Source organism: Larus michahellis, chromosome 2, assembly GCF_964199755.1.
Source record: "Larus michahellis chromosome 2, bLarMic1.1, whole genome shotgun sequence".
NCBI lineage: Eukaryota > Metazoa > Chordata > Aves > Charadriiformes > Laridae > Larus > Larus michahellis.
The window spans coordinates 17644616-17661262 of NC_133897.1; the positions used below are offsets into that span (position 1 = coordinate 17644616).

The 16647-nt window shown below is 45.9% G+C and overlaps 1 protein-coding gene across 2 annotated transcripts in view; it reads right to left on the reverse strand.

Annotated features, from left to right (window-relative positions):
• Window positions 1-800: 800 nt before the first annotated feature.
• The window catches only part of JCAD (junctional cadherin 5 associated), a 64156-nt gene continuing 48309 nt past the window's right edge, over window positions 801-16647 (reverse strand). Inside the window, exons 2-4 of one of the 2 annotated variants that reach the window (XM_074574370.1) lie at window positions 15880-16238; window positions 5565-9217; window positions 801-1436 (exon numbers count right to left, since the gene is read on the reverse strand). In XM_074574370.1, the coding sequence (XP_074430471.1) occupies window positions 1402-1436; window positions 5565-9217; window positions 15880-16178 (3987 nt within the window). In that variant the 5' untranslated portion in view covers window positions 16179-16238 and the 3' untranslated portion in view covers window positions 801-1401. Of the gene's footprint in view, window positions 1437-5365; window positions 9218-15879; window positions 16239-16647 lie in introns of those variants that run through there. The other variant, XM_074574369.1, reaches the window with a different exon arrangement.

The window sequence follows — 16647 nt, forward strand, 5'->3', positions numbered from 1 at the left end:
AACTCCTCCCCAGCAACATCAGTTGACTTCAGGGAAGAATTAAACCCAGTTTTGTTTATTTTTATACACTGGCCTAATCCAAACCCATAATCTGTAAAAGGGAACAAAGTAAAAGAAAGAAACCAGGTATTTTATCTGAGCCGCTCAGAGACACCGGGACAAAGATCCAAACCCACTTTTTGGTAGTCACCGTCACTGGAATGCAATGGCAGGAACACAACACCAGCCGGGACAGTTCTCAGCTGTGTTTCAGAAAGCGGCTCCAAGAAGAACGATCCAAGGGTTGAGTGGGGAAAAACAGAAATTAACCCTGTAGTACATACATACATACATACATACATACATAGATGGCTCTTTTCAGAACGAAATAAGGTAGCACTACTGAGTATGTGGCAATATGGAGTGTGCATTAAGATACACAAGTGAAATCTGCTTGGGGCACCTTCACTCAGAGGGGTAAGTCTTCTTAAAATATAATAATTATAATAATAATAATACTTCTTTATACTTGCCACTTGTTAGCAATTGTTTACATCGTAGAAAAATAGATAGTATTCTGTAACAAGAAATATAGTTACTTTGTTAAAATGGGCTATTTTAAACCAGCTACTATTCTTTCATATAAAGAATTTCTAAACAGGAAAACAAAAATAGGTAATACTGAGTGCAAAACAGCCAGTGGTATACTTTGCATTGGTTTGAAACACTAGTTGCCAGCTACTATAATTACAGGTTCTGTACACTGTACTACAAAAGTCTTCCATCTTTTAGAAGCTTTGGGGTTTTTGCTTTTCTTCTCTCTAGGTGGCAAGTAAGTATTTAATCCGAGTAAATTCATACTCTGGAAGTCAAAAATAATTTCACCATCAGTCTTTGCTACCATTCTCTCGCATTCCTTCCCCCACGTAGTGCAGCAGCACTTTCTACTTATGGCCAAAAATCCCTTAAGTTAAACAAAGTTTAGACTGTAGATACTTAGAAGTTTAGCTTATAAATTCACATTCTTTTAAAAATCATTTCACTAATCTCCCACATTTACATTTACACCAAAGAGAAAGCTCAAAAGCCTCACTTCATGCATTTCATCATCCCCGCTGAAGACTGAAATAGAGTTCAGATAAAAACTCTTTGCCAACAGTAGGTAGTAAGTCTTAACGCTACAAAGCCAGATGGTTCCAATGTAGAAGTCAGATTTTTCTGTAGTCTCCGCAACAGTTTCAGATACGAATAGCTAATTCCTAGTGGCAGTGGTAAAGGCATTATCAGTACACCATGAACACCACAAATGGAGGCAATTTCCAAGCATCAAAGAACAAAAGACAAACAAAAAGCACCCAGAAAAAAAAAATCAGTGAAACATTCTTAGTAGAGCGGAATTCTCTGTTCTCCTCTCTGTTCATCTTACACCTTTTCAACTTTGGTGGGGTCATATGTATCTGAAAACAAGACAAGAAGACACTATTAATAATGTATTGTGAAATCTATTCAATGTTGCTAGCTGCGGAAATAAGACATCTTTTCCCTAGGTTTTATTAAAAAAGAAGCAAATACTGGACTTTAAGCCTTAAAGATACATACTACATTCCTGACCCAAATTCTGTATTTACACTGATGTAATGCAGGAGCAACTTGGATCAAATGCATGGAGATATAATTTGGGAAATCTTGAGCAGGTAGGAACAAGCACGCTGACTGTTAAGTGATTATTTCTAGTTTTCAGATTAAGATAAGATTTGCTCCCCCTTGTACTGAACAAGTAAATGTTTTAAGTATCCTAGTAGGGCGTTTAAGGCTGGCTGAAGCAGCAATGATGCCATCCAGTCATCAGGGTCTCTTCATTCGATCGCAAATCCTTGGGTTCAGATTAATTCAACAGAATACAGGAAAGCACAGCTGCGTTGTATCACTATGGTTAGACTGTCTCACTTCAGTCTGCAAAACTGCAGCTCACATTTTGAACATTATTAACTCAAGCACTGAACTGGCTTACTAACATTGGTCTTCATTTTTAGCCTACCTCTTGTCAGTTCACAGGACAGACTACTCTTTGTTTTTCTTTTCCTGAAGCCCCAAGGACACTCTTCTATCATATTTTTTTTATTGGATTTATACCAACATTATCCATGAAGTGAGCAAATATGAGCCTTTTCCTTCACCCTTGTGACTCTGGGATAGGATTGTAATGAAACGGCTTTGCCTTGCGAGATCTGCCTGCCCTGTGCCATCATGCACATCCCTGACTTACCCTAGGCTCCTTGGGATGCACGGTCATGGCATGGAGGAACCAGGGCTACCTGTGGAGGTCATGCACACATCTGACTTACCCTAGGCTCCTTGGGATGCACGGTCATGGCGTGGAGGAACCAGGGCTACCTATGGAGGTCATGCACATGCCTGACTTGCCCTAGGCTCCTTGGGATGCACAGTCATGGTGTGGAGGAACCAGAGCTACCTATGGAGGTGTCTGTAGGCACAGAGGGGCCTGGACAAGCTGGCACTGCAGCTCGTGCTACCATGTGCTACTTGCTGCTCTTATGCAACCTGGATATCCGTGCTAACCTTAAGCATCCCTCCTGTAGGCTGCACTCCCACAGCACTCGCATTTAAACAGTTGAAAATAGTGAAAATAGTTGCATACACAAGTATCACACTTTGGAGTAAAACATTCACCCCCAGGACTTTTATGTTGATGTGAGTGAATGTCTTCATTAAAACAAGCATAAAAATCCACAGAGGGAAATTTTTACTCATGTGTGCCCGCGTCCATCTGCAGCATCCAGACTCATATCAAGGGGGGACTGACTAGGAAAGAACTTCTGGATTTGGCCCCAGTGGGTGGATTCCTGCTGCAGGATCCTTTATCACTTCTCTTGCCCACTCCCCTCGAATTGCTAGGCCAGCCAAGAAGGGAGTCTGTGCCAGCAACACCTATGTTTTCAGAACTGCTTATCAGTATTCAGACTCTTCTGGTATTTCCAAACTTCAAGCACAGACACCACATGAATGCAAAAAAATCAAGAGAAAAAAAGTCTTTGAGGACTAGTGCACTCCAGGGTAACGATGCATCTTTCTAGGCTTAATGCACTGATGGTGTGGGAAGATGCCTCTAAAGCAGTAACATTTTTTCAATTGTAAATTTGCCGCCTAAACTGCTAAAACATACAAAAATTCTAAACTGCTCTGTGTGAGGTTTACCTAAGAATAAAAATGGCTTCACATTTCAGAAGCCTGATTTTCCTGAAGCCAGGCACATTCACACCAATAGAGCTCCCCACAAAATTGCAGGTGCTCACTGTTGCAAGGAGTAGCGGAGGGTAAAAATCAGGCCACAAGACGTGGAGCCTCTGCGTGGCTCAGTTTATTCCTGGAAAGCTTACCCATACCCTGAGCACCTAAACCAAGGACAAAAAAGGGCCAGACCGGCAGGCTACGTCCCACTGCTGGGGGGACAAACATTGGAGTTCTAGCACTGATACAGAAATGTCTATTCAACATTTGGTTAAGCTCATTTGAAATGCTCTCTACAGAAGCAAAGCCAGACCAGCAGCCTCATGGAAGCAGTCTTCAAACAGCAAAGGAGAAAAGACATCCAGTGCATTTGGGAACATTTGGAGATACTCTTCTAATGGCAGTATTTGCATAGTAAGATCAGCTTCTTGCACTGAGTTTCGGCAGAGTTCTTACTCTGAGAGACGACTGTTCATCTGCCAAGCTGCATTATACATGTGAAAACCTGTTTCTGCAAAGGCCTCTAGCCTCTGCGACGGGCCCAGTCTGCAATTATAAGACTAACATCCCCCAACCTCGTTCCAAATAGAATGGCCTTTAGCAATATTTACTCTTTAAAAGCAACAAATACAATGGTTTTCCAGGATTCTCATTTTGGATTTCAATGGTACCAGCGAGCTAGTCTGGAAGTTGGGAGTGAGATTGACAGAGGAAGACACAACATCACGCCTTTCTACAAACAGGAGTCTTCAGTCCTGCCCCGTTAGGGTAAGGTGACGATCTTGTGGCCATCAGCAAATCAAGGTCTTTTCGGATGGGAAGAAGCCAGCCTTCCCGCCCCATGTGGTACTGGATGTGCGTGGCAGGAAGGGACACCCATGTTATCCAGACGTGGGGAGGGCTGTTACGTCTGTGAGGGAACTGCTGCAGTGGGAACACACTGTGGAATACAAGCCTGGCATTGTCAGCAAGAGGGATAATTTTAGACCTAATTTACTGCAGAATAACTCTCCAATAAAACACAGACAATCTGTTTTGATACATCCCTGAAGTCATGTCACCACAACAGTTATTTTCTTCACTCCAACAGAAACCCCAAGGGAGGAAAGCATATGAAATGCATGTGGGGCATACTAGACCTGATGGATACAAGGGAGCTAAATTAGCCTGTTTGGAAAATCTGGTCTAGAGAAACACAGCTCAGAGCAGAAAGAGACACAGAGCTGTGGGATACAGAAAAAGACATGAAGGGAAAGGCTGCAGGACTGCAGGAGTCAATCCTTAGAACTCATACAAATATTTCTCTTCAGATGGAAATACATAAATCCACTTTAAACTATGCTCCATTTAATTTCAGTCCCTCTGTACTGGAAAACTGTGAACAGATTTATATCGATGAGGTTTAATGAATAACCTGTGCAGATTTCAAGGTAGAACATCAGCTGTTACAGAGAGGATGGTAAAAGGAAGGAGGAGATTAATAGTAATTTAACAACTTTCACACCACACATTTGCTCACTCCAATTAATTTAATGGAGTAGACAGGTGGCCTGGGACATTTATCCCTTTACACAGATCTACGGCAACAACTGATTTTCAGTTGTTCAACACAATGCTGTATGAAAAGTGTTTTGGAGAGAGAACAGCTCATGTTACTCTTTGGGGATGCATATGGACTACACAAGTTTATACGCCTTTGAGAGATGAGGAACACCAAGAAAAAAGAAAAGGTGTTCACTGAAAAAGTCAACTTTCCATTTGACCTGGGGATAACAGTTATTCTCAACATCTGATCTGGAAAATATTCATGAGAGAGGGAGAGAGAATTTTCCAGGCCCCTTAACGCAGCCATTTCCCAGAGGCGTCACAGAAGAACATCAGATTTTTATTTTTAGTTTCTTCTGAACTCTGATATAGTATGTGTCTACTTAAGTATTAGAGAGGGAAAAAATGGGTATTCAAGGAGAGGTTATGATTAAATCACCACGTGTTCCCAAACACTGGCACTAGAGTGGCTATCTCTGAACTCTGCTGTTTGAAGCTGGCTGTTCCCTGAAACAATTAGACAGAGATGAGACCTCAGGGAGCGCTCCTGTCTCTGTGAATAAGTTTCGGTATCACAAATGAGTTTTACAGTAACTTCTCCTAAAATGGGATCAGAGAACACTCATGTTATCTCTTCCACAAGGAGAGCAAAGCGGGTGGCAACCAGACAGGGGCAGTACCACCTACAGCCTGTTACTATTTGAGCAGCGTTATGTGGGCATAAGCAAACCGATCATGCCCATTACCTAAGGAAACAGTACCCATTTGGATCTCCCACCACAGGGTCTTACCTAAAGAAAAATCTCTGTCGATCCTCTTCTTGTCCATTCCACCTAAATATCCGTTTTCACTGAGAGAGATAATACGCTTGGAAACAGCCCCTGAGCTTGCCAGTTTGTTTCCTCTCTCCTCTTGTACCCTCAACAGCTTCTCCTCGTCCACCTCCTCTCCCGAGTCTGCACTCTTAATGCTCAGACGTCTCATCCGGGACACAGAGTCAACTTCTTTCATTCGCACTAAGCGATCCATGGCAGTCCGGCTAGGTGGAGAAGTGAGCTTGCCTTGGAGTGTCTCTATCACTTTTGAGGTGCTTCTCACTCTCTTTTCTGAATGCTGATACACAGCTGACTTGCAAACCAAGTTTTGGTCCTCACCTTGGCTGGGACTCGCAGGTTGTTCAAGAACTTGCTCAGTTACCGGTGTTTTAGCGCTGGCTTCCTGGTGAGTGGTCTGGCCTTCATCAGGGTATAAAGATCGGCCTCCCACTCTGACAAAGAGAGCACTCTCTGTCCAGCCACACTTTCGTCTGCCTTCATAAGAACCCTCTTTTTTTCCTTCTTTTTCACTTACTGTGCTCCCCAGTGATGACTCAAAGTCCTGGGCACCATTTGCAGGGCTAGTGCCTGCATGGGACCCAACATGGTCATCTGGAAGGAGAGACTCCACTGCTATATCTATACCTAAAATTCTTGCAGCTCTGGCCTGCAATGACTCATTCACAGGGATTTCCACTGCATTTGCATTTGAAGAGTGATCGGAATTGTTAGCACCAGGTCCTGGGGCTACATCAAGTCCCACTGACCTCAAATCCGGCTCAGAGCGCCCTTGGTTCCTCTTCGTTAGTGACAAGCGTACTACTGAGCCTCTCTCTAATGCCGTATCATTCGTGGGAGTTACACCTTTGCTTAGTTTAACAAAGTCTAGGTAATTTTGGTCTTCGCTCATCTCCTGCAAGACAGGGTTATTGAAAGGATTACTGTGACATGAACTGCTTGGGCTACTGGACAAAACTCTCTTGAGAGGGCCCACACGAACTTGCTGCTTGCTTGTTCTGCTCTTGGCTTCCCCTGTCCTCATTTCTGTTATCAGACTTCCATCTGCTGGCCTGACTCCTTCACTGCTCCCTCCTGGCTGCGAGGCGCCTTGAGAGCCAACGCAGCCCGGCTCACCACCATGCTCTGTCCCCACACTCCAACTTTCAGACTTACTTTTAACTCTTCCTGGCTTAAATACAGGCACCTCTGAGACCACCATTTCTGATTTCCTACCGTATTTTGGCTCCTGGTTCAACTTCTCATTTCTGGATGCCCTCCTCTGTGTAAGGGCACCTGCCTGTGGAGAAGCTGCAGCACTTTCCAAATCTTCTTCACTGCTTGTGCTCTCCTCCTGCTCTTGCAGCTCCTTGTTAAAACTTTCTAGCTCACTTATTGCATCCCAGGGACGGCGACTGACAGGTTTCAACAGAAACTGCCCAAACAGCTCTTTACTGTTGCAGGGAGCGCCTGCTTCTCCCTTAACTATATCTCCCCGGGGAAAAAGGCCGGTTTCCCTCTCCTGGGCAGGCAAGGGCTGGCTCTGGTGGGCTTTTGGAGATGGGGCCTGAAGGACCGAGGTGGCGGTCCTGGAAAATGCACTGTTGCTAGACTGGCTGAGATGCATCTGACCCTTCATGCCGTAGGCGGTCTGTCTGCAGCTTCTCTCGTCAGAAGGCAACCCCGCCTGTTTTGACCCTGTGGTGGATGCTGTACATCCTGGGAGCTTTGGAGACAGCGTTTTGTTACTACTGGGCTGCCCAGGTTTTTTACCATGGAAAAATTGTGGGCTATTAGGTTCTTCAGTGAAACTGGTCTGTGTCTGCTGGTCTTTGTACTGATCACCTGGCCAGGAGCCAGAGTATTTGAGCTCTCTGTGTTTTGTAGGCTGAATAAATCTGAGGTCATTCATTTGTTTGAACTCTTCTGGTCTCCACAACTCTTGTTTTTGTAACTCATTTTTATTGGTCATGCTTCCTGTAAGCGCTTGTAACTCCAAGTCCGTTGAAGACATACTTAAGAGACTTTGTTCTTGCAAAGCCCCATTGTTATCAAACCCATTCTTATCAGGGCTCTGGGTTATGTTGTTGTTCCTATCTGTATCTGGCAGATTGGATTCTGATTTAACTGGGATAGAGACCAAACAAAATATAGTTTCATTCATTTTTTTCTTTGAACTCTTTTTGCTCTGCATCCCAGTTCCAGGTTCAAACTTTTTCACTTTCGTAACAGTCTCACAGGTGCTGTCCATATGTGAATTTCTTACAGAGGGTTTGCCTTTTGCGTACTCTATGCTGGCTTCATTACGGGGGCTGTGATTAGTTGTGCTACAACTATCTCTTTGGTCTGGCAAGGCACAATTTTCCTGATCTCGGATGGATGGTGCCAACCATCTGTTGCTATGGGTGGAGCTGTTGGAAGTTCTTTCTCCCTTTGCAGAATTGGTCAAGTTTGATGCATCCGAGAAGGCACTGTTGTACTGTACTTCAAGATCTCTCTCTTGCAAAGCACCAGAACGGGGACTACATGCATTTTCAGTGTATTTAGCGTTGTCCTGCAGACCTTCCGGTGGTGCAATTTTAATATGTCGTATTCGAGGATCGTCAAATGGAATATACTGAACAGAACGCAAGTAGTCAGCAGGGCGCCTCGCATGGCTTTGCTTCCCATGAGGAAGGTGGTTGTCTTTGCAAGGGTCGCCTCCCACTTCAAAAGTATTGGCAGCTGGTCGTTGGCAGGGGACAACCCGCTCCACAGGACCCTGATGATCACTGCTGGCATACGTGTCATTGTTAGGCACTTCATTGAGGGGATGTGGGGTCACATTTTGGTGAGTTGGGGATTTGTAAGATGGAGGAGGTACATAGACCGGGGGCTCCAAAGCAGAGTCTTGAATGCAAGCATCTTGCCTTGGCTCATTAACTTTGGCTAAGTAGGGGATGGGTTCATCTTTCTGGTAGTGGTCCTGGAAACCCACAGTTTCTGCAGGTGACCTTGTCTGCCGCTGCAGTTCGTAAGACGGAGGCTTCAGAGGTCTCCCGTACTTGGGTTTCACTAGGGGAAGGAAATGGCCTCCCGTTTCGTGGTGCTTGGCTGGTTCCACACTCAGTCTGTTTTGGGGATAGGAGGGGGTTTTAGTTACGCTGAGTGAGCTGTTGCTGTTGTTTAGGGAGGGCATTTCCACGCACCTCATACTCTCTGGTGAAAGGACCCTCGGCAAGGACTGTGATTTCCCCTTGTTGTGGGTGCTCAGTACGTTATCTCCCAGGGTGAGCGAATACAGCTCCTGAAGCAGCTTCTCCCTGTCACCCTCGGACATTTGCCTCCCTGCCTTTTTTGTCTGGTTCCAGCTTTCCATTCCCAGACTCTGCCATTTGCAGTCGCCGGGCACTTCGCAGCTTTCCTGCAAGCCGCTTCTTCTGGCATACCCTGCGCCCGTCCCCACCTTCAGCTGACTCTCCCTGGGGTGCCGGGGTGCCCCCGGGGCTGCAGACAGGCCTTTCATTTCCACGCCGCCTTTCTGGGAATAGCTCAGTAGCACACTGAAGTCCTGTCCTCGTCTTCTCCAGTAGGCGAGATCTTTATCAGTCCTGGGCTGGGAAGACCATGCTAATTGAGTCTTGTCATAAACCCTGAAAAAGAAACACAGTGTCACCAGGCAGTTTGCACAGATGTCCTTTCTTTCCCTTATGGGTAAGGCCATTAGGAGGTCAAATGTTGAGTTATGCCAATGGGGTTTGTGGAATTTATTTGCAACCAGATGACTTTATGATTTTAATGAGAGGATTTAAAAGTCAGTCATTAATATGAGTAAAGGAAGGGACTGATGCTCTGCTGGCATGTTGTTAGCTACGCAAAGCTGTTAGAAAGAGAAACAAATGCACACAGTTACGTGCTGTGCAAACATGCACAGCCCTCCTTGATGGACACCAGAAAACCAGAAATGATTGTGTTGAACTTATTTCTGCACTCTGCTACATCCAAATCTATAGACGTCAAGGGGACTACTGTGGTACGCAAGTTTAATAGGAATCGAAAGCTAAAAAGTAGAGCTGAGGAGAACAGGTAGGGGGCTATTTCATAAGATATATTCTGTAAGAAGCATGATTTGCATCCTAGTACAAGAGCTGAAATGCAACATGTCATTTCCACTGTTGATTTTTGTTTGTCTTTCAAAGGGAACAAATGTCTTCGAAGTGCTTTGGATGAAATGATACACGCCACAACAATGGTGATGTATCAGCGCAGTTCTGAATAAGACAGAACCAATATCTGAAATCTAAAATACCTCAAAAGAAGTATAACACTGTTAAATAAAAGAGGGATTAACTCCAGCATATGAAATATGAAAGACATTAGACATTTTATTGCAGATTAGAAATTCAGAACACAGATTTAAATGAACAGAATAGGTTCTTTGTGTGTTCTGAACAGACTGTAAACTATTTAATATATTACTGCTGAAGAAAATCGGTACCTTTCTATATAAATAATTAATCTTCTACTTGAACCGTGTTCTGCTATTCTTGTACCTAAGGTGTCCAACAATATAACTGCCTTTACACTATGTAGCTGCCACCAGCACAAGACTGGAAAGAAAAATCAAAATTGACAGAAATAGGACAAGTATGTAGATAGAACCCAAGAATTTCTTTCTTTTCTCTCCACCCCAAGGTATATAAACAGTGTCATCTGGGTCTTTTTTACTAAAACCAATGATCTATTCAAATAGCAGTTTGAGAAAACATAATACAATTCAAAATTTGGAATGAAAACTAAGCAATCCAGATCCACAGCAATTTTGTCGTATGTATGTTAACTTTGTCCTATGACTATAAAAGTTTAAAAACCAAACTGGGATAAGGAGCATCTTGTTCATATTTATTCAAGTGGATTAAGACTTAACATCTGAATAAAATGTTCTGCCTCTGAGGCACAAAGTACAGTTCGATCGATGAACCCTAGGAAGTAACAGACGTCTTCATTAATCAGTGAGATATACCAGGACACCTCCTATACTGGCGAGTTGATTGTTGTAACAATGAACATTTCCATGTGGAAACATGCAGCTGAACAAATGCTGCCTTCTTCTGAGATTATCAAATCTACCTTTTCATCTCACCCCCATGCTGCTACGGCACCATTTGTATCTGCATTTACAAAACGAGGTGAGAAACGGGGTCTAGCAACAATGAGGAGGGAATGGACAGATTGCTCTTTCTGTTTGGTTTTAACCATCATCGTAAAAGGGTCTACAGAAATCACAGGAAGTACAGAGTCATAGGTTCCAAGATCAGTAGAGACTGTTATGATTATTTAGTTTGACATCTTGCTCATCGCAGGCCATCAGACTTCCCCGAAATGATTCCTGCTTCAGTGGCCGCATGTCTTTTAGAAAAACATCTAAAAATCTTGATCTTTACATTTCCAGAGATGTTGTTGCATGGCTTAATTCACGATTAAAAAAAACCCCAAAGTGAACCCAAATTCTTATCAATCCAAATATAAAAACATTGGGGGAAGGACAACATCATTGGTAGACACTAATACTGAGATTTGCAACAATTGCAACTAACAGCACAAGAATGGCATGTGCTGGATGTTTAAAGGATGTAACAGGAAATCAGGAATAGGCAAGGAAGCACTACTCGACTCTTTCCTAGGAAACCCTAAACCAGAAGAGTTTTGCTTAGTTTGCTTTTTTAAAAGCAAACAAAACCCAAGCTCAGACGTTCATTAAAGTAAATTAGCCTAAGTTAGGACAGCTTCAATTAGAAAGGATGTTCCTCCATTTATTAAAAGCTGTTTAAAAGATTAAATTTATTTTTAAATATTAAAAGATTAATAACTAGGTTCCAGCAATAAATTTCTGAACATGATACAAACCTCTGTGACCTGTACTATGTCATCACTGCAACGTGAATGTAGAAAAGACATTTAAAAGGAGGTATTTACAGCATTTTAAACCTCATCTTTTCTGTGATCTAGTCACAAGGTGGACAATACCAGTCTTTCCAGCTCCTGGCTCAGGCGCTAAAGATGGCTACACAGACAACCTGTTTCCTGGGCCCTGAAAGCCTCTGGAGGGGATGGCACTCCACTGTGCAGTGGGAAGAGGATGCTCCACAGTCTCCCCATGGACCTTCCAGCTTAGCTCCAGCCTGAAGACTCTTTTGCTCCAAAAGATGGAGAGTGGCTCCTGCGCACCTGCAGGCAGCAGGCATGGCAGCAGGGCAGCAGAGCACAACCATGCTGCTTGTGGCTGCAGCTGCAGCAGAGTGGCTCCTTCCAGGCTATATGACACTTTTGGGTCTTACAGTCAAAAGAAGCTGTGAGAAAGGGAAGCATCCAAGAGCCACCCCAAGTTCAAAATGCTTCACTACAGCCTCAGCAATGCTACCTCTCTGGATGGTGAATGCCAGTCATGCTGCAGTCTTTGCGTCCATGATTCATTACCAATGAAGAGACCACACGATCCCTCTTAGCAGCAGCTAGTCTCTGACCATGCCACTATGCAATTATATTTCACTCCATGATGCAACGGCACTGACACATGAAGACATGCACACTCAGATACAGCAAGTGCTTCACAGCTGCAAGGGGTGCCAAGGAAGGAGCAGTCCCATGCGACCAACCGGGAAGATTTAAGTGCCAGGGACAGAGTGGTCCCATGGGACCAAGGAGTTAGATTTTAATATTACGAACTCTTTTCTAACAGACATCACATTTGCTGTCATAAAGTGCTTTGAATTGATTCTATATAAAATTAATCCAATGAAAACCATTTAAAAAAAAGAAATTTATATTGCTAGCTTTCTATGAATTTTAGGACTTTGCAAGAAAGGAGGCCATCAGTCCACCCTGCACCAGCTGCACAACTGCATTCCACTGAGCTGCCCCTCTCAGAGCAATGGGCTGAAGCTGACCGGTTCCCCCAGGGCAGTGCTGGACCAACAGGACCTTGCGTGACCCACAGAACGGGGCCAAAAGTGAAGGAGCATGGCACAGGCTATGAAGCCAAACCCCTGCAGAATGAGGCCACTGCAGGGCTATCTAGCAATACCGGGTGACCTCCTGTCCCTGTTTCTGGCTGCCAGCATGCAAGCCGTAGGCATTAGGCACCCAGCAGCTCAGGGTGGGTGGGCCACTGGCACCAGGACAGACTTTGTGCCCAACGAGGAGGCACCATTAAGAGATTTCCAGGATTTGTCAGCAAGGGGGAAAAAAATTCAGAGGGCTGCTTTTGCGCACTGGCAGCTTCTGTTCTATTATGGGATCCTGTCCTCACGTACGCTCTTCCAAGCCTCAACAGAGGGAAACACCAGTACACTTTCCTATTTTTTCCAGCAGGTAATCTCATTAATGATGCTATCTATTTATCTCTAAATTTGCTAGCTACCAACATAGTTCCTCCCACACAAACAGCTAAGCAAAGTGCCTCTTCTCTCCACTCACAAGAGAAGCAGGAGGGATTTCTCCTGTGAACCTTTCTCATCTCTACCCATAGGGTCAGCTTTCCCATTTTCTTTGCCTCATCTCCTCTTCCAAACCTTTACTGTGCAGCCTCCTAATGCTCAGTTAAGCAAGGACAGCCAGGACAGCCCTCCCACCATCTGCTCCTACGCGTTGCCTGAAGAACAATGGGATGGAGCAGAACATCAATTCCCTGCTCCGTTGGGGCGTCACTCTCCCCTTGCAAGCAGCAGCGGCGGGCGGTGTGATGTGCCCACCTGCAGTTGCTATGAAGCATCTCACCTCCTCCTCCTCCTCAGCAAGGTCTGATCAGCAGAACAATCCCAATGAGTGGAGACAACAGCATCATCCCCCGCTGCCATGAAACACCCTTAGCCCTGCAAACCTGTTTGAGAAGGCAGAGATGAGGCGGGCAACATCACTCACTTCTGTGGCGTTTGGAGGGTGACTAGCTCTTCTACATCAGTGGTCTGAGCCTGAGTGTGGTGTAGATAATTCCCTGGCAGAGGAGCCTGAGTCACGCTCCAAATTGCCGTGGAGCTGGTCAAGGTCTGTGAAGGTAGTTGGGACACACACGGCCTCTTCTGGCCCGCTCCTCCCGCTGTGCTGCACTGGGAAGGCAGCATCAGGAGGTGACTACAGGCAGCCTGTGATGCCCAAAGAGCAGTGTCTTCCTGCTGGACCTTGCTGGGTGGTTGTCCCCTCTTCGGGCCCAAATGGTCCCCAAGTCTCAGCAGTGTGCCTTTCTGGCCCAGCTTGAGAACCGGGAATCTATGTCCTGTGACAGTCCAGAAACCAGACAGCAAGACCAAAGTTCACTATGGCCCGCCCTCAACAGGCCCAAACACCCCAAAGCGGGCCCGTACAAAGCCTGTTTTAAAGCAGCTCATGTTTTGTGGCTAGCCCCGCGCCTCAGATGCTCCCCCAGGGGGACTGTCACCCTGGAGCTCAGCAACTGAAACGCGGGTGCTCCAGCGACGACGCTGCAGAGACCTTCCCTGGATCTGGCCCAGGCAGCTCCCTGCTCCCTCCCCGTCCCAGCAGGACAGCGGCGGTGTCACGCTCTGCACCAGAGGTCCTCTGCCCACCCAGGGGACGGCTGATACAAAGGTTTTCCCTTGTTCCTAGCTGGTACTGCCTTGTAAGAGGCTCACTAGGAATCAGAGTTTGCTGTAACAATAATAGTAAGAAAAGAGTTCTATTTTTGTGAAAGTGTGACAAAACCATTTCCAGGGCTGTGCTCCCTATTTTATGGGGAAAAGCCACTTTTTAAAACCAGGATGGAATATTTAACTATGCTGCAGACTGACGGGTTCCACCCCTTGCATTTTGAGATGTCAGAAAGAGGCATTTAAAAAGTCAGAGAGCATTATTTTGTATTTAGCTGACACCTGCAGCTACAGATACCGCTGCCATGTCCGAGACGTGGGGCAGACACACGGTCCCCCGCAGAAGCCCCCGGCGAGGTCGGAGGCAGGGATGCAGCAGTACTCCTACACTCCCGGGCACCCGTGCAGGCTGTGCTGAGGTCTCTTCCAGCCTTGCACAGCCGTATCTGCTACATACCAGTTTTTCTCCACGTTGTAAAGTTATCTCCAAGGCCAAGCGCCGCCTTCCTTGACACCCCTCACACTCTCTTCCCCTGCTCTGAAGCCTTTTCAGTATCTTTCCTCACTTTATTGCTGTCCAGGTTACTTCGCCCAAAACGCACCACGAAGGATCCTCCTTATTACCTTTAAATCTGTGTCCTTCATTCTCCAGAAGGGATGGTTCCACCTGGGGACCTTCACCACAGCTGGGACTTGCTGCCCCAGAACTGCTTCACAGGGCTGACATCTCTTCCTGCCCGTTATCCTAGCTGGCAGCCAGGAGCCATTCCTGCTCCAGGCAAACAGGCTTGCAAGGGGAAGAGACACGAAGGGAAAGAGCAGACGAGCCCAGCAGTCAGGGGACACGTGCCTTTGCCACATGTTACTGAAGGTCTTCGTAGGAGGACAAGCTCCCAAGGCGGCAGCGTTTTGCCCTGCTTTCAGTTTCAAGCCCGTTCGTCAGGAGGAAGGGGCTTTTCCTCCTAAACTATCGTCACGCTTGGGCTGGCTTCCAGTCCTGCTCTAGCCCCCTTCCTTTGTTCGTCTGCAGCACTCAAATAGCCGCAGAACAATGGCCGAGCGGCGGTGTGTACACATAGCTCTTCCTGCCCAGCCTGCCCCAGCCCCGGCACGCACGTACTCCGCGCCCAGCAAGCCACTGTTGTACAGGCACATTTTATGGAGTGACGACAAGAGCTTCCACTGGCTTTGAGCTGTTTTAAGAAGAAAGAAACAGGCACCTTCTCATGTTTATTCCACGAGAGCGGCCTTAAAAAAACACGAGAGTGCCCGGTGCACGTTGGAACACCCACCGAGAGCTGCACATGGCTGAATCTACAGCAAAACCCAGGGGGTGTATGTGGCAGTATGGTTCATTTTTTTAGAACTGAAGAAAAGGAAGAGCTTCTGCCCCATTTTTTTTTACTGTACTTGGACTGAGCTTCTCTAAGCCCATCAAAAAGGCCTTTCTGACACAGACCATATTAGTAAATGACATTTTCCCACACTTGGCCACTTCCCATCACCCCAATATTCTCAAAGGCCTCGCTCTAGCAGAAGGTGAATAGATGTGCTACTGCTTTGTGTGGACTTGCAGTGCATGGCATTGGTCACTAGTATGGGAGCAGGAAAGGATCACAGGAAGGTGGTGTCAAGGGTTAGGGTCATGCTTAGTTATCTGTCAGGACCAAAAGGAAGAGAAAGCAAAGCCATGGCATGATGCTGAAACTTACCCCCCTTCTGAAGTATGAAAAGTGGACAAACCCTGAAGGTCATGGTGGCAACCAGGACCCGCTTGCCTCCCTTGGCTCCCATGGCTGCTTTCAGTGCTGCTCGAGTTGGTTTTCACCAGAGGTTTCTTGCTGTATGCCCCGGCTCTTGATTCTGCCTCAAACCCATTCAGCGTTCTCTGAGCAGATCTGTTCCCTGTGACTTCATGCCGGTATCCATCATATCTGTTCTCATATGAAACAGGGGGATTTTTTGACAATTTGTATCCATGAGAAATCAGGAGGTCCTCAACACTGAACATATTGTGCTGGTTTCACTCACAGCTGTGCCATCAGAAAGCTCTTTCCAGCAGGACCCATCACTGGAAAACAAAACCGAAAACAAACAGAAGGCTGTTTGAAACAAGGAAAGATACCTTTGATCGGCTGGTAGGCTGCCGAAACTAAGAGTCTCATCCCCTGGCCTCAGCCTTCCACCCTTATAATGAAATAGATGAAGCAAAGTGCATGCAGATGCTGATGAATCATGTGCTGACCTTCCCCAGACAATACACCTCCATGCACTCAGCCAAGCAGCAGATGCCGCGCTGCTGCTGACTCAGTCCGTTTCACTGAAGAATTCACTGGTGATTCCAGCTTTCAGATTTCACTAAGTGATCTCAAAAAAAATCTTTGCACCGGAGGTAGGCCCGCAATCTGAGTCAGGCGTTTCCTTAAAAAACAAATTTTTTCCAGTCACGGAGAGGTGTGCTCTGTTACGTTTTAAGTGGC